Source organism: Rhinoderma darwinii, chromosome 11, assembly GCF_050947455.1.
Source record: "Rhinoderma darwinii isolate aRhiDar2 chromosome 11, aRhiDar2.hap1, whole genome shotgun sequence".
In the NCBI taxonomy this organism is placed as follows: domain Eukaryota; kingdom Metazoa; phylum Chordata; class Amphibia; order Anura; family Rhinodermatidae; genus Rhinoderma; species Rhinoderma darwinii.
In genome coordinates this window covers 69,183,775-69,203,487 of record NC_134697.1, presented here as the reverse complement: position 1 = coordinate 69,203,487, position 19,713 = coordinate 69,183,775, and the positions used below count along the sequence as shown (strand labels likewise).

At 41.7% G+C, this 19,713-nt stretch overlaps 2 protein-coding genes across 5 annotated transcripts in view; one reads left to right on the top strand and one right to left on the bottom strand.

Annotated features, from left to right (window-relative positions):
- Window positions 1–6,543, top strand: part of MMRN2 (multimerin 2) — a 43,124-nt gene extending 36,581 nt beyond the window's left edge. For 2 of the 3 annotated variants that reach the window (XM_075841718.1, XM_075841719.1), the window contains exon 7: window positions 2,434–6,543. In XM_075841718.1, coding sequence (XP_075697833.1) covers window positions 2,434–2,816 — 383 coding nt within the window. In that variant the 3' untranslated portion in view covers window positions 2,817–6,543. The remainder of the gene's footprint in view (window positions 1–2,433) is intronic. The other variant, XR_012851064.1, reaches the window with a different exon arrangement.
- A 7,885-nt stretch (window positions 6,544–14,428) lies between these two features.
- BMPR1A (bone morphogenetic protein receptor type 1A) overlaps window positions 14,429–19,713 on the bottom strand; it is a 108,353-nt gene continuing 103,068 nt past the window's right edge. For both annotated transcript variants that reach the window (XM_075841716.1, XM_075841717.1), the window contains one exon: window positions 14,429–18,673. In XM_075841716.1, the coding sequence (XP_075697831.1) occupies window positions 18,548–18,673 (126 nt within the window). In that variant the 3' untranslated portion in view covers window positions 14,429–18,547. The remainder of the gene's footprint in view (window positions 18,674–19,713) is intronic.

Sequence of the window (19,713 nt, the reverse complement as noted above, 5' to 3'; positions counted from 1 at the left end):
CTGTTTTGCAGGACAGTTATGCAAAAGTCGGGGCTGTTGACAAGTATGCAGTAGCTGCTAGGACAATGCTAGTGAAATAAGGATGCCAGTGCTTAATGTAGCTAGGTAGCCCGCGTGCTTTTGCCGCTTTGTCTTAGTGATCGGTGGGGGTCCCAGTGCTTGAACCCCAGCCAATGAAAACTTCTGACATGTTACAAGTCTTTTAAAAGTAGAGTAACTCTTTAATTTATGAATTTTACAGAATTTCTCAATAATGTCGCATTTAAAATGACAAAGTACCAAGAGTCTCCCACTTCTACGACCTGAATTGTCATAGATTCTTGGAAGATTGTTGATGCTGCTTAAAATCAAGCAGGTATACACTGATCCTAAGTTTTCTGAGCAACACAAATAGAAAACTAGAACTCTTACTGGAACGCGATAAGGAATACTATGACCACGAACGTGTTGCTATTTCCCTTTACAGCTTAATCGCAGTGCGAATCTAGCTTTGGGCTGTAATGCCGATCATATCTGACAATCCAGTTTCTAGGGACAGAACAACTAACAATTACATGTTTTTCAATGGGGTTGTCAGGCAGCATATTTTAATTTGCTTACGTCTAACGCTGGAGGCAGAAATGCCACTGTGAACATTTCCGCAGCAACAAATCCACATGAAATGGTACAGATTTTCCAGCTGAAATCAGCCAAGTGTCTAAAAAATCCCACTATACTCGTCTCCCATGGCACTCCCGTGGCAATGCTTCCCAGGTCCCCTGAAGAAATTGACATGCTGTGGATTTAAAATTCTTCACCACAGGTCAATTTCCACAACATATGGATGAGATCTGTGTAAATCTCATCCTCTTTGTTGCTACTGTATTCCACTGCGGATTTTATGTCCACAAATCTGGGCAGGCAATTTGCATCAATTCCGCTACGCGTGTACATAGTTTGAGGATTCACTCAAAAACTCTACCAAATCTGGACAATTCCCAGTATTCAAACAACACTTTCTCCATCTCTTACATATTAGACAGGTTTTTGTAAAAATACATTTAGGTTGAAGAACCTCTAAGTTTTTAGACCCCCGGGTTATTGGTCAAGGCTGTGCTACCGAATATATTGGTGCTATATAAATTACATAGAAGAATACAACTGCACAATACCATTATTTTGGGAGATGAAATTTATATTTTCAGATGTCTATAAGCGGGAACAAAGTAACAAAGACGGCATGCTGCAGAAAACGTAAAAAAAAATGCAATTACATGACTATCAAAAACGTGCAGGCCCTCCACTAGGCACAACGCACTGTCCGTTTGTCTCAAGTGTTATTTTAAACTAAACGCAAACTTTGATAGGGCGAAAATCGACATATGATAAATTTAACATTTTGTTTAATTTTGGTTTTTTTTTGACCATTTTGTAAAAATTATTTCATTTCTTACAATTGCTTCTTTAAGACACAAAGGAGTAAGAGTGATATCGCGAAGGTTTTTACAGTGCAGTAGAACATGTGGACCTATCATAAGTAATCTGGGATGGTCAGTGGGTCTGTCCTGCCTGCTCACGTGACTTTCTCATCTCGCTTTCCTTCACTGGGGGAAGAGATTCAGCTCGCTGCCTTAGCTATGGGAGGATTCCGATCACCTGTAGGACTGCGCGAATTTCTTGTTCCTCACAATGTAGATCTAGCAACAGACTACACTCTGCCGTTTACGGCGACATGTAGTCCGTCAGTGAGCTTTAGCGTAAGGGCTGTGTCAGCTGATGGATCCGACTGGTAAGAATAAGTCATTTGAAATTCCCTGAAGATTAGACGAACGCTCCTGCAACCAATAATAAGAGTAGACATGGAAACTGACATTTTTTTTCAATTCCCAAATATATTCTTTAAAGCATCTCAAACACAGGAGCGTCTCTAACGATCTGATGATAAATATGCACTCCGACAGAAATAAATACTCCTGCAAGGTAAATTTTGTATGCGTAGATATTGAATTCAGTCAGCATGGGACCTGTTTCTGTTTTTATATCGAGCAACAAATTCAATTAGCAATAGCCCATATAAAAGATCTGTATTTTTTCGTTTGAGATGGTGCCAGAAGTGCAAAACCCACTTGATTCCTTTTTACTGGGAAAGCTAGCGGACAACCAATATGGCCGTTATTACAGATGCATGAAGAAGTTGCTCAGCTTCCCACTATGGAGACCACATCCCTTTGCAGGTTCTCACCCACATTAAAATGGAGGACAGGGCCAACCTGTCCAGTGGCCTCATAGTAGCCACACGGGCTACCTCTGTGGCACTTACGTCCTTGGATGGTCTTTCCCCTTTAAAAGAGAAACAAGCAATTTGTATAGAACTTCCTAAAATGTATCATGCTTCACATTTTATTTTAAATGGTGTCTGTAAACTAATATCCATGGTATGTGTTTTTATTGTAGATCCTCTCGTTGCATTCGGGGCAGGTTTTTCCACTGGTGCAGAAGGAGCAAAAATGATCAGATTTAGTGATATCCATTTGAATTATGGAAATGTATTTCCCTCAGAAGATGGCCACTTCACAGCTCCATACAGTGGAGTATACGCCTTTTCAATAAGTGTGGATTTTGGCATTGGCAAAGGACTTGGACATCTGGTTTTTGGTGGACGGCACAGAATTGCCCTTCACAACAGCAGCACAGAGCCAGCAGAAAGCCTTAAACATCAATTTGCCGTTGTGGAGCTTGAGAAGTACGAGAAGGTTTGGTTTGAACTACTTCAAGGGTCAATCAAGAAAAACACGCTGGGAACTTCTCTGTCTGGCTATTTGATCTTCAAAACGTGAACAAGTAGACATTTATGACAAATCTTTGATGGCCGCTTCTAAGTACCATTGAATTTGAAAAACCGAATGTGGTTTGCTTAATTTTACAAATGGTGTTTCCATGCCCGCTCTAGAGGAATTTTCAGCCATATCCTAATAATTTCAAGGTATGACATCCCATACCATTGTCAGTGCATACGCTTTACAAATCTATCATCTGGCCCACTGTATAAGAAACCACAGTCCGCTGCTTTTTCCTATACACTAAAAAAAAAAAGTACATCTACAATCGGCACATGCGTCGGAAACTTTCCTGACGCGTTTCTCTGATAATGTTCACATAATGTGATGTGTACATAGCTAAAGTAAAATATTGTATAATTCTGGAACATCTTTTCTTCTGTTATTCCTACTGGAAATATATGAATAAATTGACAACTGGGTGTTACTATTATGTCAATAGGGAGTGTCCCTACACAGTCTGACACTATCCAATGTCAGACTGTAGGTACATTCACTATTGAGAAGGGGAATGGTAACACCCAGTTGTCAATTTATTTATTACAGTCCCAGGAGGAATAACAAAGGAAGAGGAAAACGCAGAGTTCTAAGCACAGATGTTCTGGCATTGTTATTTCATGGGTGATACAAATATTTACTTAAAAAGACATGCCAAAAGAGGTGACAGGTCCTCTAAGGCCCTGTTCACACAGAGGTTTTTTTGACACAGAAACCGCGTCCGAAAACGGGCCAAAAAACGGCTGAAAATGCCTTTCATTGATTTCGTTAGGAGGTGGACGCGTTTTTTTACCGCGAGCGGTAAAAAACGTTCGCACTAAAAAGAAGGGACATGCCCTATCTTTGGGCGTTTATGCCTCTGATCTCCCTTTGACAATAATGGCAGGCAGATTGGCGTATTTCACTGCGTTTTTGCCCGTGTCACTCAATGGGCGCAAGCAAAAAAACGCAGCAAAAAACGCTGCAAACGGTGGGCAGGCAGATGAAAATCTGCCTGCAAAAAACTCTGAGCGAACTCAGCCTTAGGCTATGTTCACACGGAGTATTTTGCAGAGTTTTTTGATGCGGAAACCGCGACGCAAAACTCGGCAAAAACGGCCCGAGAACGCCTCCCATTGATTTCAATGGGAGGCGTCAGCGTCTTTTTCCCGCGAGCAGTAAAACTGCCTCGCGGGAAAAAGAAGCGACATGCCCTATCTTCGGCCGCTTCCGCCTCTGACCTCCCATCGACTTCAATGGGAGGCAGAGAAAGCGTATTTCGCACTGTTTTATGCCCGCGGCGCTCAATGGCCGCGGGTGGAAAACGCCGCGAAAATCGGCGTGCAGGTAGAGGAATATCTGCCTCAAACTTCCAAACGGAATTTTGAGGCAGATATTCCTCCTGCAAAATACCCCGTGTGAACATAGCCTCTAAGTTCAGGCCAGTTTCATATAATCATTTTGGTAAAATGAGGAAAAAAAGAAAATGTCTGTGCTCATAACTACCAATGAATTAATTTTCTTTTCTTAATAGCATTAAACTATCCTATTAGTAAGTGTTGGTCATACCACTTTTTATCTTATTCAATTATCACAACCATTCCCAAACATGATTGTATATATTCTATAGTAATATTGCCTCTTATTTTCTCTGTAGGTGTTATGTAAAGTTTAGCTTACATTGTTTCTTACTCTATATGTATTCATATTTTAAAATGTAAATGTGTACATAACATACACACCCACACTGTATATATTGCTCCAGTGCATCTTAAATAAAAAAAAGAAGTTATGCAAATAGTCTTCATTTAAAAAATGATATGGTTTGGAGTCTACAGCTCCTATGCAGACCTCTGTATCTCCATGGTGACAGACTACAAACAAATCCAGTGTTGTCTGATACTGAAGTCATGTGTTATTCCCTTCAATCTGCTCCCTCTTCTTGCTGATTTACAGTCTGTAAAAGAGGGGGCAGATGGAAAGGGGGTACACATTAATGAAGGAGCACACAATTGTTTTTGTAATATGTATATATGGAGACAGATAAGTCAACATAAGAGCTGTAGATACTTTTTTTTTATTATTTAAAATGCATTTGAGAAATACAATTTGGTTGGAAAAGTGCACATATCCTTTAGGACTCCACTTATGCAATTATTTATGTTATTACAACATATCATCTAAAAAGGCACTGACAATCAATAAGAAGATATGTTTACTATATACCAATGTACAAACTACTAAATAACTTCTAGAAAATTATTTTAATGATATGGCTGGCTTCAGTCATTGATCCCTTACCATTTAAGAGGTCACGCAAGTTTAATATCAGGCGTTTTGACCTGCTTACAATGTGGATCCTTCACCTCTCGTTCTGCACAAGCCCTGCTCTGAATAGTGTCTCCACAAAATACGAAGTTCCTTTAAGATGCTCATCCATACCTAGAACTTAAATGCTGGGTTCACACGTAGTGGTGCCATGCGGCCAACAACCGCACACATTTTATCACGAATTGCTGCAGTTTCGCGATGGAAACAAACAGTGAAACAACATGTGAGCTTAGCCAAATTATATAAGACTTAAGTAAAGGAATTGTGGGATTCATTGGGGGTCACAGGTAGGGGGCTTTTGATCATTGTATTTTAGCAGAATGGATCTACATTCACTGTGCAGATGTATTTTTAGAGGTGATTTGTTTTTTCTGAGACATGTAAGAGTTTTCTCACAAATTTCAGTTATCGTCTATCCACAGACCTCCAACCAGTACTTCTACATGGATCTCTCGACTATTTCTATACCTCCTATGAAGTTGTATGGAGCAGCAGCAGCACATATGATCGACCACCACTTCATACTCGGGACCCCCTTGCTAATAATTGATGGGGGTTCCAGCGGTGGGAACCCCAATGATCTAATATTTATCACCTATCCATTGGATAGGTGATAATCGTTGATTGTGTAGGAAAACCACTTTTACGGCTGAGCTGTGTGTACAGAGGCACATGGTCCTTGTTGTTCTGTACTGTGGTACCTCCTTATGGCACCGTGCTAGGGAGAATTTCTCTCCTATCAGCAATGCTACTAGGGGAGAATAGCTCCATAATATGATGTCCGATGGAGCATGCTCCATATGAAAATCAGAGGTGGTTTTGGAGATTTCCATTACTCAAAATCTCTAACAGAATACAGTGCCAGTGATTTCATAGTAGTAGTGAGGAGTACAAACCCACACATTGTATCTTCTGACATGTCTAACTAAAACGAAGTGAAGATGACAAAACTTTGAGCATAAATGACAATCTATTTAGTTGCACGGATGCTATATATATATATATATATATATATATATATATGAAATGTAAGAACTTACTAGGCATAAAGACTAATTGTGTTACCAGACGTATTAGGTGTTGTTTGTATATACTCTATATGCTGTATCGTTTTATTTTTGTCGGTAATCTGTGTTGCATGTCAGATTGTTACGGTCTTGTCTACCATTTTCCTTTTCTACCCCACCTATTTATTGCATGTAGATAGCAGCAGAATCGAAATGCTCATTACCAGGTTTTATTCTTTCACATTGTTATTGTTATATGACAATTATGAACGTAGACCTAAAATCTGTACTTGTAAGATGTACACAATGTTTGTTCTGCTTTGGAAATATTGTATGTATTGAAGGTAGCACATAACATGTTCACTTCACCTGTCCTCAGTTTTTTTGAATAAACAGATCCTGACCATCTCTCATCCTAGATTAACAAAATTCCTGCTGTCACTGACGTATTGGGCAAGAACAGTGGTTACAAGGGCTCATGTGCAATGGACCTACAAATATTTGTAGCATACTAGAGAATTGCACTTGGTCTCCCTATTCAATCACTGGGTAAAAATGGGGTGGGCATTGCAAAAATGGTCCTTATCTGGTACTAGTTTACCCATAATGCTACCTGAAGACAGACCAAGAACTTGGTTCTGCTCCGTTGTTGGAGAGAAGGGCATTGTTACCCTTGGGACAGTTCTCCTTACACGGATGCCTATGGAGCAGACACACTTTATAGTCCATCTGCTTGCCACCCTCTGAGTGATATCAGCACTTTGTGCCATCATGGGGGCATCACCAGTTCCATCCTAAGGCTGATAGGTTCAGCAGGATCAAGTAACTTGTCCAAACAAAACTTTTCGCCCTGGATACCAGGCCCTTATCTAGCCCCATCCCCCTCAGACATACATTGCATATCTTCCCTTTCCACTAGACACCAGGTAACATTAAAGCTTATAGGCACTATTCAAAATGAAAATTTTCACACAAGAGCTCTAAAAAAAAAAAACACACTTGTAATAAGCCTACCATTGTCTCCAATGGGAAACCGCACTGTTTATTTCGGGCGGAATTGCAAACTCGCTGAAACAAAAGAAGTGATGTCACTTCTTGATGTACTTTATGAGGCATATCCCGCCATGCAAGCAGCATTGCGTAACCACGGGCAGATTAGCTCCATTGAATTGGGCAAATGTGTACAGAAAAGCAGCAGTTACTGTAAAACTACAGCAGAAATCGGAGGGTCAGCCTTGAATTTCTGACGGTTTCTCTGCTATCTGATCATAGCCATACTCCCACAGCGGACACCAGGCAATATTTCCAATCCTTCTCTCCAAGTCATCAGTTACTAATCTTACCTTACTTCTCCCAGGACACTAGGTAACCGATATAGCATAACACTCTCCACCAGACACCACTAACCTAAGTCCTCCTCATTCACACTAGACAACTGGTACCTATGTACTGCCCCTTCCCACTAGATATCAAACTCATTTTCCTCTCCCTCCCAGCAGACAGCTAATCTAGGGCCAGAATATCCCGTTAGGCACGCAATGGGCATATTTATGGGTGTTCCTACTAGAAGAGCACCTGGCAGAAATGGTCAAAGCTGGCTCCTTCCGGGCAGAGAGAGCACATTGCAACTGTTGGATCTCTGATAGTAGAAACTGATGCCCAAGCAAAAAGCTACATGCAATAGACCGTAATAAGCGGCTCATATGTAGCTCACTGTCTATGAAGGTTGCATTGCAGGAGCAGTTAAAGAGGACGTGTCACCTCTCCTGACATGTCTGCATTAGTAAATAATTGTATTCTCCATTAAATAACAATTCTGGAGCATCTTTTCTTAGAACTCTACATTGCACCGTTCCTGTTATCACTCCTAGACATTTATGAATAAGTGAACAACTGGGTGTTACCAGTTGGGGGGGGGGGGTGTCCCTACAAAGACTGACAATGTCCAATCAAAGCTGAGTGAGACAGTAGGGATACGCCTCTTTGACAAGGAATGGCAACACCCAGTTAATTTATTTATACATTTCTAGGAAGAATAACAGAGGACTGGCACAACGCAGAGTTCTAAGAAAAGATGTTCCAGAATTTCATGGGGCACACAAGTATTTACTGAAATAAACATGTCCGGAGAGGTGACAGCTCCTCTTTAAGTGTGTGTATAGGGGGTCATCCTACTTACTGCTGGGGAAGAGGGAGCGGCAACGAGGTTTATACCTTCTGTCGTCATGTACGAACTCTTGCAGTTAACGTTGGGTTTGTTTCTACTGCTAAGGAGAGTACCACATTGTTGTGACTTCTGTTCAGCCTGTGAACGGTGAAACGCTAGTTCTTTGGCTGATCGCATCTTTTATGCAGCAATACATATTATCGTTCTCGGCAGCACATCTCCATACATGACCAATCATTGCTCCTTCGGAAAGGAGGAAACGAGCACCAATCTACAAGCTGTCTCAATGATCGGGCCATATTGGTCCATGTAAAAGGCGCATGGTAACTAAATCCCATCTACAGCTATAATCTGGCTTCCCCACTGGACAACTCCCTTCTAGATAAAAAGTAATCACAAAGCCTCATTCACACGACATGGATACTCGGCCGTCTGACGGTGAAATACGGACAGTGAGGGGTGCAAAAGAAAAAAGACAGCGCACAGTAATAAAAGAAACCAAAAAGCAAAAAAGTTGGTCAATTAGACTGGGAACACAACATCCAAAGCAGCCTATTCCAATGTACCCAGAGGGGTAACGGACGGATGATGGTTGTAGCCTGGGCTCCGGACTGGACCTGCTCGGTCTAGATTGATAATGGAAATAGGAGGAATAATTAGTTTAATTATTTTGGATTTTAACATTACCTATCCTTGTCCATTAGATCCGGAGACAGAGGGACTACTATTAGGCTGCGCCAGTGCAAGCATTCCGTTTTTTTCCCTCCTATTTCCATATATGGACAGTGACATCAGGGGCAACTACTGAAGCAGAGATTCCGAGCCAGAGGGATTCCGCTCCTACAGGGATCTACAGTAGCGCTATCTTCCAGGGGTGGGGGGCCATCTACAAGGGGGCTGTGTGGCGCTACCTATATGGGGGCTGTGTGTCGTTACCTACAAAGGGGGGTTGTGTGGCGCTACCTACAGAGGGGGGCTGTGTGGCGCTACCTTACAGAGGGAAGCGTGTAAAAAAATTGACAAATGAAATTCATCCGTTTTTTTTGTTTTTTTAAATTGACAGCAAAAAAACGGATGCAATTCGGGTCAAAATCGGCCGTTAAAACTGAAACACGGCCCAGAACGGAAATCGAACTGGAGGAAAACTGAGCAAAACAGATGTTTTGTTGTCACTCGGACCCGATTGTGTGAACAGAGCCTTAGTCTTTCCCTTCTCTCTGCACATTAGGTAAATTAAAGCTGGTTTTACATGGGCAGATATTTGACCGTGTTTTACCACCTTTAATGTGCACTGATCGAGAATTCTGCTGGTTGAGCAGCGCTCATTTGCTTCATTCAAATAGAGCAATGATGGGGAATATGGGGACGAGTGATAGTTACTGCTATTACACAGATATGTGCTGCTGACAAAATACCATTTCTATGGCTGTATAATAGATCCGATCAGCCAACGAATGAGCATGGACTGATCGCTTCCCTGTTTATACAGGTTACGGATTGAGAATGAGCGTTTGTATGACCGTTCGTTCACCCGATCATTAAAAGGGCCTTAACTACACCTTAAGGAATACTACCTAAAATCACCCTCTCCAGCACAATACAGGAATTATTACCCATCTCCTTTCCCACTGGACATGATCCCTTACCTTCTTATAGGATGCCAGGTAAATTTATTTAAACATCTATTCAAACAGCTAGTATGTGTGGCTAAGCTGAAACGGTAAATTGATCATTTTGGATTCATAGTTGTTTACAAAACAATCTTTAGGCAGCAAATAGACACATCCACATGGTCTGTTCTGAGATCCAGATCCATTAATGTTGTCGGTGTTAATCTACCGACCTTATAACATGGGGAACTCTTGGGATTTTGTCTTCTCTCACTATCTTGCTAGTTACATGGAGCTTTGAAGATTTGTCTCTGAAACAGGGTTTGACATTGAATTTTACGTGCCGTCACGTGTGAATCTACATACAGTATATTCACTATTCTAAGTATTACACCCCTAAGTTTGTTGGTATAATAGTAATTGAAATATTGCAAATCTCGGACTTTAAATTTTTGAATTATTTTTTTTTATACAAAAATACGTTTTCCGCTTCATATTGAACAGTATACACGTACATATTTATACGTTGCATACACCTCATCAGTAGAACGTGTTCCTTTTAGAGAGTTAAACCTTCTCTAAAATAGCTCAATGCTGCCACCAAGTGGTGAAATATAGAAGACTTACATCATACCGGAAAGTCTTCTACATTTCATGTCATTCTTTTGTTCTACCAAATCTTATTGTATTTTAAAAAAAATCCAAGGAGTCTAATAAGATGGCAGAAGCAGAGATTGTAAGATCAATAGTTTATATTAAACACCACACAATTTCTGCTGTGAATCCAGAATAAGACCCTTTTATATACAAAGTTCATTGGCCTTATTTAGGAGACTTTACCACGTACATTTCCTTGCACAAATGGCAGAGTCGAATGTAGGAGACTGTATGGTGGCACACAAATATTTGCACAGCATCATATGGCTCTCTATCGCAGTGATCCCCAATCACCAGGCTGCGGATCATTTGGTACCAGGCCGCGGTATCTGGGACCCGCCCTGGTGGCCGCAGGGAATTCAGGGCAAAAAAACACAGCAAACTGTGGTGCAGTTTATCACCCGGAATGTCCGCTGCGGGAAACTGCTGAGCATTTAGGATGACGTTTTAGCGGTCACATGGGATGAGACGTCAGCCCAGGAGGCCGGCCTGGAGAGAGAACACAGACTTCTGGGTAAGTATAAGGTTGTTTTTTTCTAAGTTGCATTTTTGCAACAGAATTGCTGCGATTCCGATGCAATAAACGCAACAACTGCTATTTGTTGCGGGTTTTACCTCCCCATTGAATTTAACGGGGAAAACCTGCAACAAATAAGAAGTGTTTACGCAAATACAATTCACATGCTGCGGGATAAAACTCTGCAACGCAGGTCAATTTATGAGCGGTTCTTCCACTCACTATTTACACAGCGTGTGGATGAGATTTGTTTTATCTCATCCGCTTTGCTGCCATTGTATTATAATGCGGATTTTCCCCAAAAAATTCATTTATGGATAATCTGCGGTATTTACGCAACATATGAACTGACCCTAACGCCCCACAGCCCAGCTTTCAGCAACTTCTCCAAGTGCCCATGGTGTCCCTAATTTCTCCCCTATAATAGATTCCCTACACTGAAAAGGTAAGACTCATGTTATTGTGGATGTGCCTGATGGTGCTTTGATGATCGAACTTATGAAAGGATTACAAAAATAAAGAAAATATGACCACTTACATATGAAATGGTAAAGTAATTGCACTACCAGAAATTGGTCTTGGTGCGGCACACAGTGGTGAGTACTGAAGACACTGAATTACATTAAAAATGATGTATCAGCTCCTATATACACACACATCTTACCAATACCCTGGCACTCCCGTGGTGGTACTTCCCTGGTCCTCTGCCCGTCTGTTCACCCAGCTCAGGCGATGACACGTGTCCGCTGCAGTGACACCATACGAGACGACACATCGCTGGAAGCAGGTGAAGAGAGACCAGCGGAGGACCAGGGACGCGCCATGGGATTGAAGAGGTGAGGTGACTAAACTATTTTTAAAAACTAATTCCGCAACACTAAGATTTGATGGTGATTTTTAACTTTACCATTTAAGTTAATGGGGAAATTTCACAACCAATCCATGCTCTTTCTGCAACAGCAATCGACGTGGCGCAGATTTAAAAATCCATCCCACAGGTCAATTTTCATGTGGAAATCCTGCTGCATGCGGATGAGATTTGTTAAAACCTCATCCACTTGCCGCTACTGTATCCCACTGCGGATTTTCCATCAATAAATCTGCAGCCTTCCCATTCCATGTGAACACAGCCCTAGGCTTTATACCCCTTTGATGCTCCTTTATGGTAGTGTTCAAACAACATTGCCATCAGGCCCTTCTTCAGATGAGTGTCCGTTGTGCGTATGCAAAAAACTGACCGGATTTAAGTTCCTTGTGGCATCAGCGTGCTTTCCGTGTGGCACCAGTTTTTCAACTCCCCTGCAAGCACTTCCTGGTTTTCGCTTTTTCCTCAGCATGCGTAGAACACGGATGTCGTCCGTGTTTTTCATGCACCCATAGACTTCAATGGGCAACATGGTCCAAAAAAAACAGACAAAATAGCACATGCAGTGAGTTTGACGAAGCAGACACACTGCGTGAAAAAACACGAATGTGGGAATAGCCCCATTGGTTTGCATGGGTCAGTGTGCTGACCGTTATTTCAACGGACAGCACACAGACTTAAAATACGGTCATCTGAATAAGGCATGAGGCACCTAAATAACACTGCCAGATAGTTGCCTCAATAACAATGTCCAATCAATAAATTAGGGAAAGTAACTGCATCCTGAGCAGCGGCCACCCCATAGCTTTAGTCATGAAGTGATGGATCTGGGGTGTAAGCTCCAGGTGCCCCAGTGAGAAGTGATAGAAGAGGAGCCCTGTGTGACCGCACAGTTCATACACTGAAAAGGCCGATCCGGTTTGTAATAACCAAATGCAGAAGAGTGAAGACCAGTGAAATTTTCAAAGAACAAAAACAGCTAAATTATAACTGTAGGTCACGGCCAGGGAAGGAGAGTCTGCACTCAGCGGGTGCCACTTCACTAACGGCTGGGATAACCACCAAGATGCCGCTGTCAATAGCGGTCGCTGCATCTAGCCCCCTCAGTCATCCCACCCTTCCCACGATGCAATACCAGGGTAGCGATGGTTGTCATGGCAGCCTGGAGGCATAATAAAGGTCCCCAGGTCGGCTATCTTTGTGCTCCTATTAAGCCCTGCCATAGTAGTAAATGAGTGTTATGGAAACAGCGCAGCTCAGCAGTTTCCGTAACTCCCAACCACCTTATCAGGAAGTGGCTCGAAAGCAGCAGAAGCCGAGCGAGGTAGAACAGGGTTTTAGGGGACCCTGTTCTAGAGATAGGTGCGGGCCCCGGAGGTGGAATCCACATCTATCAGACATTTATGGTTTAAACTGTAGATGTAAAAAAGAAACCCCAAAAACTTTGGTGGAATCGCTTATTTTTTTTTCTTATACCACCCAAAGAATTTTCTTTGAAGTTTCCCAGTACATTATATGGTGAACTAATTGGTACCATTAAAAACTGCAACTCTTGATTAAGAAAAAAAAAAAAAACTTCATACAGCCGTTGCCTGAAAAAAATGATAAAAAAATTGAAAAATGCTGTGGCGCCAAGTGGTTAATACGCACGAAAGGGACTATGTCTATGATAAAAAGAAGTGATATTTTGGGGACTGTTTTTCCAATTTTAACTAGATGAATATGGGATGTAAAGTTACGGCATCGATGAGTAAATACATTTCATATATTTACACGTTAGAAACGAGAGATTCAGGTAAACCGCTTAAACAATGAATGAAAAGACAATGTTTTACTAAAATAAGCTTATTTACTTAGAAATGATACATTGGACATTGTCTGTGTACAGAACAAAGCAATTTATGGTAAACTTAATATAAGGCACCTCTGAAACCAGATGCTGTACAAAATACATTTAGTGTTACATTTTGAAAGGTTATTCTACAGTTCTGGCATATATATCATCATTGTAGAGCCACTGCTTTATGTTATGTCCTTAACTATTTACACCTGCTACAATACCTAGTGTTACTTTACTGTACAGATTATAATACACAATTCAGATCAGACTTCGTACATGAGGACAAAACACGTGGTCATCGGTTTCACTATATTTCCTTAATCCCCAGGAAGAGAATAAAGTAACAAATAATAAAATATTGAGGGTTTGGAGAAAAGGGTCACTTGAAATTTGTGGAGATTTTCTGCCCCAAAGCAAGACTACCAAACAAGAATCGGCCCTTTACACTCAACTAGGAGATTATAACACAAAGTCTACTTAGTTTGAAGGGGTTTTCTGAGTTATTCAAAAAAATTGGCCACGGTAGGAGGGATGCTTTATATAAAAAATAAAAAAAAGCCATTACCCACCTCAGATGACCGGCGTTCCAGCGCCACCGGTCCGTTCTTCCCTGTCGCTGTTTATTGACATGGCTGCAGCAATGATGTGCTTGTATACCCGCATGATCGCTGCAGCCAATCACTCTTCTCAGTGGGTATACGGCACAGAATTGCTGAGGTCAGTGATTGGCCGCAGCGTTCCCGTGGGTATACGGGCACATTATTGCTGCAGCCATGTCAATAAACAGCTATGGGGAGAAACAGAGCAGCGGCGGCGCCGGAACGCCGGGGATCTGTGAGGTGGATAACGGCTTTATTTCTTTTTTTAATGCATCCCTCCCACTTTGGCCAATTTTTTTAATAATTTAGAAAACCCATTTAAAAGGGAGTCTGTCAGATTTTAGGCTAAGAAACGACAGACTGCTAGTTAGCGATACGGAAAAGGAATAATAATGTAACAATTCTGAAGATTTTAGGGTAAAAAAAAAAGTTCCACACCTCATATGCAAATTAGGTTGGAGTGTCGGGCATCTAGTGATCCAACCCCTCCCCTCTGCAGTTGATTGACGGCTTTACTTTTAGGACTATGAAGACAAGCAAAATTGCCGATCACCTTGAGAGGGGTGCGGCTGCAGCTCTGCAAAGCTAATGTGTGCATGGCACATGGCAAAATAAAAGTTATTTTTTAACTTGATGCAAGCCGGAAGTTCTTCATCACCGGTATGTTCAGGTTTCTTTACCCTATTACTAACCAGCGGTGTCAGACGTTTCTTAGCCTAAAATCTCATCACAGACTCCCTTTAAATTTAGGTTTAAAGTGTAGCTAAACGTTTGACAAACTTCTGACATGTCACAGTGACATGTCAGAAGTTTGGATTGGTGGGGGTCCGAGCACTGAGACCCCCCACCAATCGCTAGAACGAAGAAGCTGAAGTGCCCGTGTGAGCGCTCAGCTGCTTCGTTTCTGTTCGGCTGTTTCCGGAAATAAATGTATCGTGTACGGACTCAATAGAAAGTCTATGATCCTGTACTCCGATACATCGGCTTTCTGGTAAAAGCCGAACAGACATGAAGTGGCTGAGCTGTCAAGCGAGCGCTTTAGCTGCTTCGTTCTAGCGATCGGTGAGGGTCTCAGTGCTCGGACCCCCACCACTACCAACTTCTGACATGTCACTATGACATGTCAGAAGTTTGTCAAACGTTTAACTACACTTTAAATTGACTATATCCTATTAAATGGGTTGTGTAGTTTTTAATTAAGCTGCTGGTGAGGCACCTTTAGGTTTACATGCATCTCGTCAATGGACAGGACATACCTCTATGAGCCATTTTACAAGCATAAGAGCTCATTAAAGAGGTTTTGGTTTGGACAATGCAATTTCAGTTTCCAGCCCTCACCTAGCAGCTGCTGATTGTGGGGGCTGCTAGGACAGAGACCCCCAACAATCAGTTGATAGAGGCCGAGCATAGAAAGAAATGGCAGTGTGATCGTGACTTTTTCACAGGACGCCTGTGGTTCCCCAGTGATCTAATTACTAGAAGGGGGTCAATAAGCCCTAATATGAATAAGGGTTTTCTGTACATAGTGTCAGTTCCTACACTAGCCAGGGTATCGGCATTACATAAACATTTTCAAAAACTACAGAACCCAATTAACAACTGAAAGAAAAAATATTTTTATCAAATAAGAAAATACAGTACAGTTTCACAACAGTTTTTGGCTTTTCTTTGAGTAAGGTTCTGTTCACACACATTTTTACTGGATAGATTAGCGGGATTTATTACAAGTCAATGGGATTACGAGGTGATCCATTTCAAAATGCTTCCACAATGGGACCTTTAAAAAAGAAACCCATGGCGACAGTGTGAATAGAGCCCAAGTCTGCATGAACTTTCAAACCTGGCACTAAAATGGATTCATACAATCATATGTAAGTTTATTATGGATTAAATCCCTGACAAGCTAGGACGGAACAGAAACAGAGCCCTCAGTTAGAACACGCTGGGTTCCATGTCAGTTAGGGCCGGTTCACATCAGCCTTGGCTTTCCGTTCCGGGGTTCTGTCGAAGGTTTCCGTCGTGGAACCCCGCAATGGAAAGACAAACAGAAACCACAGCTTCCGTTTGCATCCCCATTGATATCAATGGTGACGGAAACACTGCTAATGGTTTCCGTTTATCACCATTCCGGCTGGTTTCCGTTTTTTCGACGGAATCAATAGCGCAGTCGACTGAAACCTCCAACAGAACCCCTCGACGGAAAGCAAACACTGATGTGAACAGGCCCTTACTGAAATAAAACACTTACCTGTAACCGGTTCAAAAAAACAGGATCCTATTTTTGAAAATCAAAAAAGCCTTGAATAGTCTCCCAAAATAAGAACTTGTTTACATGCGATTACTAGATTTATTTTCTCAATACTTTTTGAGCCGCAGTATAACATAGCAGTGTAAACAAATGCAGGGACAGATCATAGTTAGACTGCCTAATACCTTTTCATTTTTATTATCCATACTTTGGCAAAAAAAACAAAACCTCTAAGTATGAGAAAATACTACAACTACAAATGGAGCCCAACACTGCAACATAGGCAATCATTAAACCCGCGGGAGGTCCGGGCATTGCAAGCATAACACGGATGTTAAAATATGCCCATATCACCGTTTGAAAGTGGCTTTCAATGTCACTGAATTGGCACTAACATGCATAGAGAGCGTATACAGTGCAGTATACATTTCTATGGGCGTTATCAGAGTTTTACGTTTAGATACCCTCGGCGTATACACCGAATGTGATCATTAAAGAGGTTGTATAAGATTCGCTTAAATAGGACTGACACGCGGTGCCAGACCTGCACAACAACGGCGCCGTTTCTGGAATAAAGCAGATTTTTTTTTGTCTCATACGAGCCAATTAAAGGGTAACTAAACTTAAACTTCTGACATGTCATAGTGACATGTCCGAAGTTTTGATCGGCGGGTGTCTGAGCACTGAGACCCCCACTGATCGCTGAACAAAGCGTCAGAAGAACTTGGGTGATTGCGAGCCGCTTCGTTTCTGATCGGCTTTTCTCGGAAAGCCGATGTAACTGTGTACGGACTCAATAGAAAGTCTATGGGCCCGAACACCAACAGCTCGACTTTCTGAAAAAAGCTGAACAAAAATGAAGCGGCTCAGTGCTCACCCGAGTGCCTCTGTCGCTTTGTTTTAGCGATTAGTGGCGGTCTCCGTGCTCGGACCCTCACCGATCAAAACTTCTGAAAGTATAGGTACACCGAGTAATCTGCATTGTTAATGGCTGTTCATATGAAGCAGAGGTTTTGAACGCACATAAAGAATATTCCCACAAGTATGACGTTCTGTTGACATTACTATTACACGATAATTTGGCAAAATAATTTTTTCATCATTTTAGTCTCTGGCATCATCTCTTTTGGTAAACCGAACAATTTTAACACTAGCAGGACACTTCTGAATGGCCGACGAACATAAGGAAAAAATACTCAATTACTAAATTTAGATTACATTTTTTTTTGGGCGGTTTAAAGAACTTTAGCCAGCTCATTGTGTGGGTGAAGGAAAGTGACAACTAGGACAACCAGAACAAAATACTGCTCAAAGTGGTTGTCAAAGTTTAGGTTCTTGAAATGTTAACAAGAGGGAATTTGTAGTAGGTGAAAGCTGCGGTTTGGCGGAGCGTAAGGTAATTTATGATGCAGAAAGGAAACTTGTGTAATATCAAGAATAGGTTTGGCATTATACATAAAAAAAAAACAAGGCAAATAGTTGGTGGCACAAATGAAAATCTTGCTTTAGGTACAAATTGTAAAAAGGCCAAGCTGACATGTTCCTTCTCCAGAAGAGCGCGCAAGCGAATCTTTAAAAAAAAAAAACGAAAATAAAGAATAGGTGGTAGCGGCTTTCATAGAAAGCAATATAGCTTGAACATGCAACTCATTACTCGTAAAACTGGAACTCTGAAGTCTATTATAAAAGTCTTGATAAAATATACAAAAAAAATAATATTCTGTTGTGACGTACACAGAGGCTCCCAATGATGAGAAGATGCTCCCGGCACAATATTCTACACAGTACTGAGTGAAGTCTTTATATAGCAGCCTGCAAAATGGATCCGTGAGGCCGCTGAATCTTCAGTTGCCTCTTCTTGCACTTCGCTCCCTCTGTTTAGAGTCCCAATGCTGGAGCCTGAGATTTCCACTGTCAAATCTTTACATCTTGTGACTCCACCATTTTTGCGAGTGTCTTTTTGATCCTTAGAGCTGTGAGACGGGATGCTGGATTTTGGGCCCAACACTCGGCCATTAACTTCAAAATAGCCCGCAAGCACTGAAGATATAGAAAACAATGTATAAAAAGCTTGGTCAGCAAAGTGAGGTAGAGATACATAGTATAGATGTGTCATTTACTGCAGATATGAACCGCGCTGGGGGCATTCTTGCACTTATCCACACAACATTAACTCTCCATGAACTGTAGCAGTCTTGTTTATTAGATCAATAGATTTTCAATTATATATATATTTTTTTGCGTCCACTCAATGGTGATCCATGCAATTATAGTGGACCCATAACAACACAGGGGGAAAGATGCAATTATAATGCCTTATTCACATGACCGGGATAATAGGCCGGGTGGTGGACGTTTTTGTTTTTTTTTAATGGCAGTCACATGGCTGCATTAAAATCAATGTATGTCATGCAGGGCTATTCACACGGCCGTTTTTTTTACGGACCGTGTGAACGGCCTGGGAAGAACAGGACATGTCGTATTTTTGCCCATTTTCCAGGATCCCCCAATAGATTCAAGTCTATGATGCGTCCTGCATGGGTGCAAATTGGCCATAAAAACAAGTTATGGATGAAATTGCGGACCCGTTCATTTCTATTGGCCACAGACCCCTTTCCGCAGAAATGATCCACAAAATACAGAACATGCCCTATTGTTGTTCGCAATTGCGGCACGTACTCTCCCATAGAAGTCTATGGGCGCTTTCGCAATTGCGGACAGCTACGGATGTGTATCCGTCAGATCCGTATTTACGGACAGTAAAAACCCCTTACAGTCGTGAGCCTTAGGCCCTGTCCAGTTTTTTTTTTATGCGGAAACCGCACCAAAGAACTGCGGAAAATTCCTCCCAAAAAGAATCAACATGCCCTATCTTTCGGCGTTTACGTCTCTGACCTCCTATTGACATCAATGGGAGGAAGAAAAAGCGTTTTTCGCTGCGTTTTTGCCCGCGGTGCTCAATGGCCGTGGGAAAAAAACACCGCGAAAAACGCGTCAAATGGCTTGCAGGCAGATCAAAATCTCTGCCTGCAAAAAAACTCAGTGTGAACAGGGCCTTAGGGAGAAAGTTATTTGATGCA